This window comes from Hevea brasiliensis, chromosome 7 (genome assembly GCF_030052815.1).
Source record: "Hevea brasiliensis isolate MT/VB/25A 57/8 chromosome 7, ASM3005281v1, whole genome shotgun sequence".
NCBI lineage: Eukaryota > Viridiplantae > Streptophyta > Magnoliopsida > Malpighiales > Euphorbiaceae > Hevea > Hevea brasiliensis.
Window position 1 is genome coordinate 86570627 of NC_079499.1, and position 11662 is coordinate 86582288.

At 30.0% G+C, this 11662-nt stretch overlaps 1 protein-coding gene and 1 long non-coding RNA gene across 2 annotated transcripts; both read left to right on the forward strand.

Annotated features, from left to right (window-relative positions):
• Positions 1–4379: 4379 nt before the first annotated feature.
• Positions 4380–5744, forward strand: LOC110672686 (LOB domain-containing protein 2-like). The gene is made up of 2 exons (XM_021835530.2): positions 4380–5225; positions 5495–5744. Exons 1-2 carry the CDS (start codon positions 4538–4540, stop codon positions 5554–5556), a joined length of 750 nt encoding a protein of 249 aa, XP_021691222.2. The 5' UTR covers positions 4380–4537; the 3' UTR covers positions 5557–5744.
• Positions 5745–8652: 2908 nt separating this feature from the next.
• LOC110672680 (uncharacterized) lies at positions 8653–10771 on the forward strand. The gene is made up of 2 exons (XR_009150077.1): positions 8653–8941; positions 10201–10771. It is a non-coding gene; the product is annotated as an uncharacterized LOC110672680 (long non-coding RNA).
• The last annotated feature ends 891 nt before the right edge of the window (positions 10772–11662 follow it).

Sequence of the window (11662 nt, forward strand, 5' to 3'; positions counted from 1 at the left end):
TTTTTGTTTTTCGTGAATTTGGTAGAATCTTTATTGCTTAAATTTGCAACGTATTCATCGTAAATCCATGCTGATGTTGTCATTATATTGGTTACAATGGTTTGTATAAACTCACTTATCTCTCTATCTCATTTCTAGCTATGGGTAGCCTTTCTTTGCATACATACTAGTTTCGCACAATTTTTTGATTTAGGTGACTCAAATACTAATTATAATACTCTCGATCTAATTAACCCCAATAATTCTTAGACTTTAAACCATTGGTCCAAAATGATTAATCTAAGTTATTCTAATAGTTGGGGTTTTGGTTATATAAACCCATTTACTCTTTCGTTTTTTTTTGTTGACGTGGGATGTTATAATTTAATTATAAGAATATTAAAATAGAAAAGTAATTTTTTTAAATTATTTTTTTTGTAACGTCTAAAATAATATTAAAAATATTTTTAATTTTAAAAATCAATGTCAAATAGTTTAAAAATTGTTAAAATTAATCACACAATTAGGTAAAAAGAAATTTCCCGGAAAAGGGCAATAAGTAATAACTATTTTTTTGGGAAAATTAAAATTACCTAAAATGGGGGGATAACTATGAAAATAAAGTATAATGGAAAAAATTATGTTACATGTGTGGTTGGATTAGCTTAAAATTAAGATTCATATAAATAAATATGAAATAATTAATCATTCATGCCATGTGGGATATATTCAAATTTTGCCTAGGCGTTGGAGAATTCTATTAGCTTACAGTCTAGTAAAATTATTACACTCACACAATTTTGTGGATTTGTTCCAAGGTACAACTTAATTAGATTTACTTCCTGTTGTTTTACATAATAGTGTCAATCTCTAAGAACTTAGTTCTGTGTATCACCATTACCTCTTTCTTTATGCAGCGAATTTGAGCAACTAATAGCAAGTTCTAAGTTTCCAGCGGTTGCTGCTTCTGATATGTATCTCCTTCAAGTTAATGAATTTGCTGTTCTGGTTTTTCTAAAAAAGAAAAAAAAAAATCATCTTCATCATCTCCTTTGCTTAATTACACTATAACAAGCCAAACGTTAGAATTTATTGAAGCCAACCAAATAGTTGCTAGCAGTATTGTTAAACCCAGCTCAGAGGTTGACCCGGCAAAAGGATCAAGTGAATAAATTAGTGATTCAACTGGTGAATTAATAGTTTAATTAGTGGGTTATTAAAAATTAATTAAATATATAAATTAATTGAAATTAATTAAATATAACACCTATTAATATAAATAATATAATTAATTAAATTTTAATTATTTAAATTAGAACTTTTACATTTATTAAGTTATATTTAATAAATTTTAATTATGTTTTTAAATTTTATATAAAATTATTCAAGTAATATAATGCACAAAGATTACTATAAATATATAATTCTCTTTTTAATATTTATGAAATATTAAATATACATTAAAAAATAATATATTAAAATATAAAATATATATTTATCAAGTTAGCTCAATTAATTTTGATTTTAAAGACTTTTTATGATGTTTTGAGTTTAATTTTCTATACAAAAAAAAAAAGATTTTATTGAATAATTAAATTGATCATGTTATATCGGGTCACTTTTTTATGTAGTTCAATTATAAATTTAAACAAATTTGAGAGCCAATTTACCGATTCAATGGTTCAACTGGCTAGTTGGATCCAGATTTGATAACTATGGCTGCTAGATGATACAATTTGAGTTATGCGAATCCCTGCTGCTTGATCATTCTGTTAACTCGCTGCCACCATCTTCTTGGAATATTCTCATTAGAGACTATGCCATTAGTAATAACCCAAGTGAGGGTATATGGGTCTTTAGTATAATGCGAAGAGAAGGGATTAGACCCAACAACTTGACCTTCCATTTTCTTCTTAAAGATTATGCTACTTGTATTGCAATTAAAGAAGGGAATAATTACATCTATATATTATTAAGAATGGTTTAGAATGTGATGTCTACGCCAATAATAATTTGGTCTATTACTTTATGTTCATGGTCATGCAATATTTTCGGATGCATGTAAAGTGTTCGATCAAATATTTGTTAGAACTGTTGCCAAATCATTTAGAAATTATACAGTGATACTGTGATTCTTTTTAGAATGAATAAATATAATGCTAAGCCATTAAAAATTTAACACACAGATCAATACAGTTATTAAAAAAATTATTCGATAATTTTTCTTTTTAAGGTCGACTTTTATATTTATGGGATACACTCTCACCCATGTATTCAGTTTGGCCTATTTGCTAAATAAATCTAAATATTTATATTTATTATTCATTTTATTCAAACATTTTAATTATAAACAATTAAATCAAATCTTTCAAAATCAAAAAAATTTTAGCTAACACTCAAATTAGAATTTGATAAATTACAATTTACTTTCTTAAATTTGGCAAAACCTTACAACTTAATCTTTATATTGTCGAAACCAAATAATTGATCATGAGATTTGATAAAACTTATCTTAATTTAAACTTTATATTTAAATAGTATAATAAATATATTATCCTTATCAAAATTAATTCTTTTTCTTGTTAATAATTTCTATAATAATTTTGAAATTTTTAAAAAGTTTTTTAATATATGCTTTTTTAGATTTTAAAAAAAAAATTTGATTTATTTAAATAAAATTAAAATAAAAATTTTGAGCTAAAAAAAAAAATCTAGTCAAATTGGGTGTACAGCCGAAACTCAACCCAGGATATCTTTCCTTGGAACTTTAATTTTTGTGTTTTTAGTAGCTATGAGTTTGTCTGAGGATGGGATAGTGTATAGAGGTGGATCTCGACTAGATCGCAGTTTATGATTACTAGATTGAGATAGGAAAGCTCGCACTTCCTTTTTTTTTTTTTTTTTTCTCTCTTAGAAAATATACAGTGTTAAAGGCATTTTAATTATTTTTACTATAATTAATAGTCAATTAGACAGATGGATTAACTTATAGATTTTGTCAAATCTCACGTACTAAATTACTTGATTTGAAAATATAGAAATTAAGTTATAAGGTTTGTCAAATCTTAGGAATCAAATTACTTTGTTTGAAAATATAAAGACTAAGTTATAGAATTGTCAAATTTTAGAGATTAAATTATAAATATTCATTAAAATTTGAGTATTGTATAAATTTTCTTTAATTTTAAAAGGTTTAATTTAATTATCTAAAATTAAAAGGTTTGAATAAAATAAGTAACTAATATAAAGATTTGCAATATTTTAGCCAACTAACTTTTTAATTAATATTACTTTGTTATTCCATACATGGAATTACCTATATAAAATCACTCACTCTTATAATACATAAATTTTCCGGTCAGAGAGTTTTTTATTTTCAATTTTCTTTATCTGCAGTGTAAAATCAACTGATGTGGATGCTTTATGTTAATATTTATGTAGTATTCAGTATTGATGTTTCGTACAGAGATAAAGTGTTTTTTTGACATTACTGTTAGAACTGTTATTAAAAAAAATTATTTTTAAATATATTAATTAAAAATATTAAAATTAATTAAAATTAAACCTAATATATTTTACCCAGAAGAATATTACTCAATGTCAAATAGCTTTAGAATTGTTAAAATTAATCACATATGGTCGTTTTTTTTTTTATTAGGCCTAAAAGAAATTTCCAAGGAAAGGGTAATAAATAATAACTATGTTTTCAGAAAATTGAAATTAGCTTTAAAAGAGGAAAACTATGAAAATCAAGTTTAATGGGGCAAGAAAATTAGGTAACGCCCATTACTGGATTAGCATGAAAATTAAGATTCACATGAACCACAAATAATTAATCATTAATGCCACGTGGGATATAATTAATCAAAATTTTGCCTAGATAGAGAATTTTATTAGTTTATAAGCCAGTTATAAAAGCAGATCGAGTCTAATTCATTCTCAAAAATTAACTTAAAGTAAAAGAGTTCAACGTCTTATAGTAGTATATTATCTTTATCATATACCAATATTTAATATTTACTTAATTTTATTATTTTACGGGCCAATAATATTAATTCACTTATCATAGTTTTTATGTATTTGTTGGAAAGTACAGCTTAATTAGATTTATTTCCTTTATAATAACATAATAATATCATATCTCTAAGAAAATAGTTGTAGTATTTACATACGCCTCTTATTCTTCCTATGAGCTACCTAAACCCTAATCAACTCTTCACGATATCACTTTGTTGTTATTATTATTTTTTTGCAGTGGCCATCTTTTCATGTCCTCCCAGACAATTACTTTGTTTTCATCTTCTTGTTTTTTTCTTTATTATTTATACAAACATCCCCTTTTCATTCCCTTCAAAAGTAAAAGAAGCTCATGCAAGGTTTGTATATTACTTAATTTTGATTACTTTTATTTCTACTTTATTTATAATTCTCAAGAAATTTTTGATTGACTTCTTTTCTTTCTTCTTAATTTGATGTTAATATGAACAAAAAGTTGATTTCTTGGAAGGATTAATTCTTTTTAATTTGTTGTTGATGTTCTAATTAATAGATTTAGACGATGCAAAGAAGTAGTAGCATCACTAATAGTGGCACGGTGGCGCATCCAGCATGTGCTTCTTGCAAGCATCAGAGGAAGAAGTGCGGCGAGGATTGCATACTTGCACCATATTTTCCGGCGGATAGAAGTCGAGAATTCCAAGCTGTTCATAAGGTGTTCGGCGTCAGCAACGTTATGAAATTAGTGAGAAGTGTCAAGGAAGAGGATCGAAAAACTGTGGCGGATTCGTTGGTTTGGGAAGCTTTTTGCAGGCAGAATGATCCAATTTTAGGTCCTTTAGGAGAGTATAGAAAAATCCAGGAGGAGCTAAAGTTGTTTAAAAATCAAAGCCAAACCCAAACAAAAATTCTAAATCAAAATCAATTGGTGCAGCAGCCAGAATGCATGATGTACAAGGCAACGACTCCAGGGATGGTAGCTTGGAACAATGGCACTAATGGAGTGAATAACAAGGGAGTTGAAGGAGGGTTGGCTAATAATAATAATAATAATATGGTAAATTTTAGTCATGACAATGGGAATACTATATACAGCAGCTATCCTTTAAATTATGTTCAAGGTCCAGAGAAAGTTATGAAGCAAGAAAAAGATGTCAATCCTCGTCTTCTTCCACTGCAGCAGCCACAGCAGCAGCACCACCACTCCGTTACTGCTGGTTTTAATCATCAGCAGCAGTATTATCTTCCAGGTAACTAATAAATGTTTGAATTCAGCAGTGTGAACATTATATGTAGAACGGTTTTTTTTATAACTATTGATTATGGTAGATCTTATGCAAGTTCCATTATAATCAACTTTTAAAATTTATCAGTTGTACATATAAAGGTTGTAAGGAATAATTCATCTGTTGATTCGATTTTGATTTCAATTTTGTTATCTGTTATAGAACTATTTTCTTATTGTGGGTATATATGGGGCAATGACACTAACGTTTTTTTTTTTGGGTTTTTTTTTTAGGGCAATTTGGTTATATGAATGGGAAGACGATGGACAATACCGCATGGGAAGCAGGACCATAAGACTTAATTACCTGTTAAATACGGAATTGATATCATACTTACAATTGAAATTTAGGTTTAATATTTATTCAACTCATTCATCTCATCTCTTAACTGTATGCTGATCGCCTCATTATTTTTATCTATTTTGCCTAATGTTTTTATTTATCCCCCTCAAAATTACACAATCAATATTGTCTTAAGCTTTCTATTTGTTTAGAAATTTGGGGGAATGTTTATAAGAGGAGGATGATTTCTCTCCATGTTCAAAACAATTGTTTATATATATATATATATATATATATATATATACACACGTGGCATGCTAAGTCCCAAATTGGATGTATTTAGACTTGTCTAATAACCTGGGTTAGTCGATTTTTATTTATTAATAATATAGCTGCTTATAAGAAAAAGTCAGGAATTTCAAATTATTAATTTTCTATTTATTTTTTTTTTATTTTTTACAATTTGAATTGGATTTGCTATCCAATTTATAATTTTTAGTCGGATTTTATTTTTTAGTTGTATTGGTGTATTTTATTGAGTTTTATTGGAAGTGGGTTTTTAGAATTCTCAGTCAATTACTACTACTGTACATAACGTTAATTCAAACACTATTTAACAACAAACATATATTAAAAAAACTCACAGCTAAGGCAAAATGTGTAAGAATAATGAGATTATTATGTCAGAGTATAATCCAACTTCCAGTAGCTCATATAATCATATTATCATTATATTACGTAATATATAAATTTAGTCATATACCCATGTGTTTTACGAATTTTTTTTTAATAAATTGCACGGATTAATTTTAAATTATTATAAATATATCTACTTTTAAGAAAATCAAAATCTTATAAATATTAATAAAAACAAAATTTTCTCTACCTTAAATGATGAGTGAAATTTTGTTCTATTAGACCGATGGACTCTTCTTCCTCCAAATACTCAGATCTCCCTAAAACCCCAACATCCCCCCAAACCGAACACCTTCATCCCTTCCAAAAACAGTATTTGATGCTACAGCTGGAAATGAAAATGTGATAAATCTTGGGATGAAGACTCAAATCGTGGTGAGAATTAGGGGTGAGTAGATTTCGGTTTGAATCAAAAAATCGAATCGAACCAAGTCAATTCAGTTCAATTGGTTTAGTTTTAAAATTCAATCAGTTTGAGTCGGTTTATAAATTTTGATGATTTCGGTTAATCGGTTTGGTTCAGTTATTTTTATAATAAATAAAAAAAACTGAACTGAACTGAATCGAAATTACTTATATATATATATATATATATATATATATATATATATATATATAAATAAAGGAAACCTTAAGATTTTTTAGTTCTGATTTCTAAGTTTTTTTTTTTAATATTTTTGTTATTGAGATTTAATGTTGAAAATATGAAATCTTACAAAATTTGGTTTGATTAGTTTAAAACTGAATCGAATTAATATTTATCAGTTTAGTTCGATTCGATTGTCTCTTAGTGATCGATTTAGTTCAATTTTCAAAATTTTTTATTTTCTATTTTCAGTTTTATCGGTTTGGTTTGGTTCGAAACCGAATGAGAATTACACCAGGAGCCACCCCATCATTTACATGGAGAACTTCCCAGAAGGATGGGATTCACAATCCCTCAAGCACATGCTCTCTAAGTTTATAGGTACTGTTGATGTTTATGTTCCAAATGAACTCAGTAGAAGAGGGTATCAATTTGCTTTTGTTAGTGTGGCTTCCATGTTCATTCTACAACAACTCATCAAGACTGTCAACTCTCTCTGGATTGGGACTTACAAATTAAAGGGCTTTTATTCTAGATATATGAGAGAACATTAAAGCAATCAAAATCTAAATAGGTTTCCACCCAAGTACCACACTAATACAATACCTGTGAAGAACCATGCCAAAAAAAAAAAAAAAAAAATTTACTGACACTGGAGTTACTGGTGTGGTCTCAAAGTAGATGACTGAGCCTCGGGATATTTGTCCCAATCACTCAAGGGATGAGCAAACTAGTAGCTGATACTTTGTTAGGGGTCGCTATGTGATACCAAAGGAGGTCAAGAAGGAAAACTCAAAATGACTGGAACAGTCTATTGTTGCTGTTCCATTTTGTATTCTCTCATTTTCAATATTGTATGAATGATTTGTGATGGAAGGTGCTTTCACTATCAAAGTTTCAACCATGGGGGATGATAGAGTTCTTCTTACCTTTGACAGTGCCGAGATTATGGAAGGGTTTCTACAAAATGGCACACCTTGGCTGCACCAGTGGTTCTCTAACATCACTCCATGCAATGCAATGCTCACTCAAACTAAAAGGCTGATATGGTTAAAGTTAATTAGTGTTCCTTTGCACTTATGGTCATCACAATTCTTTAAATGGATTACTTATAAATTTATTTCTTTTGTTTCTATTGATAATCCAACTAGTTCAAGGATAAGATTTGATTGTGTAAGATTACTTATTATGACCGATCATAGGGGTTTAATTAATAAAACCATTGCAGTTGATGAGGGCACTACTAGGTATCATCTTATTGCTATTGAAGAATTGGGCAATAGTCTTCGTGATAATGGTCCATGTAATGGTATCACTAAAGCTTCTGTTGATACATTTAATGATGAAGTTGATGTTGATGAAAAGCTTGGGAGTCGTATGAGTTATAGTGAAATTGGCATTTTTGTGAGGGTGTTCGATGATGTAGCATCTGATGCAGTGGATTCTTCTTATGATAATGACGCAAATTGTTGTTTATCCTCTAAGAGTGTTTCCAATACCTCCAGAGCATTGCTCTATCTACCAATTCAACACGTGTGCTAAACTCCTTTGCATGGCAAGCTATATGTTTCTCTAAATCATTGTAATGCCCCACAAGTTATCTTGAGCAGTCCCTATTATGCTGGCAGCAAATATAAACTCGAGCTAGAGTCTAGAGTTAAGCTAACTGCCAACTTGCCGATTCATAATTTGGAAGAGTTGGAGAGATCACATAATCAATCTTCTAGTGCAAGCCACTAAAGCCATCCTTTAGATACTAAAAGCTAGGCCCAAGTTTTAACTTGTTGTCCTAGCTGTCCTTTAGGGCTCACTAGTAAGCCCAATGATTATAAGCACATCCCAAGTCAAAGTGTTGATAACAATATACCTTTGTTCCAATACAAGGCTAATAGGCTCTTGAAGAAACATTAAAAGGGAAGGTCAATAGTGGAATTGTTGGATTGTTATCCAAAACCCAGTTCAAAAGGTAAGAGAAAGGCATCAAAGAAATGATTTGGGGCTTTCTTCATCGCTTTTGACAATGATATTGGCAAGAGAAATGGTCTCCTTCATAAGGTTCTAGAAGATGAGGCATGCACTCCACCGACTACTGAAGCTACATTAACTCTTCGAATTGGTAAGGATTTTGGTATTCACTTTGAGGGTAAGGATAGAAGTGTTACAGGTTATCTAGCTAACTAGATTTTAAAGGATGGCAGCCTATGTGAAGCCGCTAATTAACGATATCTTTTTAGTATCTTGCAAGTCTCTTTTATTGTGTGTGGGTTGTGTGGGTTAGCTCGAGTCCTGGTTCTAGAGCTTCGTGGTTAGATAAAGTATCTAGATTGGTTGGTTTTTGTCTGTTTGTGTTACTATTCTTCTACTGAGTTTATTTGCTTTTGTACCGGATTTCAGAACCATGTATTTGCATTGTGTGCTCTTTTTTTTTTTTTTTTCATTCCTTTGTTTAGGGGTTTTTTGCCTAAGCTCTATTCCTAGTAGGGAGTCATAATTAGTATGTTTACATTATTAGTATGGAACGCCTGAGGCATTGGTGGCCCAAGTAAAAAATTGCATCTTCGCAATCTCATCTTTAAGCATAAAGCAGACATGGTTGCTATTATAGAGACCAAATGCCTTGCTATATCTTTTTTAGTCATAGAAGAATTTTGGGGGTGGCTATTTTGGATTGGAAATTTATTGCTTCTAATGGGTCATTAGGTGGAAAACTACTAAAATGGAACAAAAACTTTGTTTCTATCATATCATGTCAGTGCTTCACAAAGTGGGTGTTAATTAATTATTTTATATTAGCTTTTAACTTTTCTTTGTTAATGGTTACTGTATATGCTCCATGTGGTGATTAGGATTAGCTTTTTTAGTGGAATGAGATCGAGCAAGCTTCATCCACAGGGTCTAGCTCATTACTATTATCCAATGATTTTAATTAGATCTTAGATGAATCTGAAAGAAAACGTGGGTATTACTCTCCTATTAGGGTGCACAATTTCAAGTCTTTCATTGATTAGTGCTTACTGATCTAGACTTAACTGGTAAGCACTTCAAATGGCATAAATGCAGATGTATGAGTCAAATTCATAAAGTTTTAGTATCACACTACTAGTTATCTACTTTTCTAAAACTTCTCCTCACTAGTTTTCCTAGAGGCAGCTCCGACCATAATCCTATTCTTCTCAACACAGAAAAAGTGGACTGGGGGGCCTAAGCCCATTAGATTTCTAGATGTATGGTGGACATGGCTCGGATTTTACAATATTGTCAGAGGTTTTTAGGATGAAATATATACAACAAATACTTGTACTTCATTACTTTACTGATTGAAATTTCTGCGTCAGAAGTTAAAGGCTTAGAGTGATTCTAAGTTTGGTCATGCAGATTTAAAGCTCCAACATTTTAAGAAGCTCTTAGAAGAATGGGAGAATACTGTAAAAACTCGTGACTTGCTCTCTCATGAGCTTGATGAGGTCCAATCTTTGTGATGGGAAAAAGCAACTTTATCAACTTGATGTGAAAACATTTGAAGGCTGAAGTCAAGGTCTGCTTGGTGTAAATTAGGTGACTGCAATAATCGATTTTTTCATATATAGTGTCCTAATAGTTGGAGGAAAAACTTTATTATACACATTGTTGATGGATTGGTGAGAGTACTTATACTGATAGTCCCTTTATCAAATGGGCTATTGTTGATCACTTCAAAGCATAGTTTTGTCAAAATAATCCTTTCTTGAGATAGAGACCAAATTTGAGCTTTGTCACCTTAAGTCTTGAGGTTGCTTATATGTTGGAAGAGCCCTTTTCATTGAAAGAAATAAGATATGTAATTTGGCAGTGTGACTCGTTAAAAGCCCCGAGGCTGAATAGAGCCAGTTTCTGTTAGTAGTATGCCCTAGAGCATATCATTTAGTATGTATCTTGTATATGTTTTATTAACAAAAAGACATTTTCACTTTTCCATTTACATAATATATTTATGTGTAATAGAAAGGGTCCATTGATATTTTGTTCGAAATTCTATTATTAAGTTGTTAAGAATATGAGTGACAATATTTCTAGCACAAAGTATCATAAAATGGTTCACAATCGAGGATACTTCACAATAAGGATATGACTTATTCAGAAAGATTGTAATAATGTTTGTTCTCAAGTTATTTATATGAGATATAAATAAGATGGAATGGTGAGTCTCATGCCATATAACAAACATGATAGACACTTATACATGATAAGTAGGCCGAACCAATGGCACTTATGACAAGCACATGGAGTTTACTCTTATTAATGTATTGTCATAAATCATATCAGTGCATATAATCTTTAGACCTGAGATAACATAGTTATCTTGTATATAGGTGATTTGAGTTTGATACTGCTTTCATACTTGTATTGTGTATGGGTATATGGGCATGTGTTGGCTCCTACTAGTTATATATGGAGGTAGTGTCACACCTTATCCCTCTGTAAGGCATAACATGATCCCGTAGAATACCTAATAAACTACCGAACTTCACCTACCGATAACTCATTAAGTACCCTACAAGGGATTTTAAACAATTTTCTTACTTTTGACAAGTGGTGAGCATTTTCTAATAAGTATTTAAAACATATGATTAAAAGTAAATCTAGTTAATATTTTTGGTCCATTTTGTTTTTCCGTAAATTTTATAAAAATTTTGATAGAGTTCTGTCTGTATTTTGAAAAATCAGTTCTTCAAATACCTGTAAAAAGCACTTCTAAAAATTTTTTTCAACAACTACTTCAATTTCACAATCAAACTCAATCCATTTCAATCAATTTCTCAAGTTCAAAATTCAATAATCCTCAAAATACTAGCTATAT

Coding starts and splice junctions, on each gene's coding strand:
- LOC110672686 (XM_021835530.2), top strand. CDS start 4,538: ATGCAAAGAAGTAGTAGCATCACTAATAGTGGCACGGTGGCGCATCCA. Junction 5,226..5,494: donor GCAGCAGTATTATCTTCCAG/GTAACTAATAAA, acceptor TTTTTTTTTTAG/GGCAATTTGGTTATATGAAT.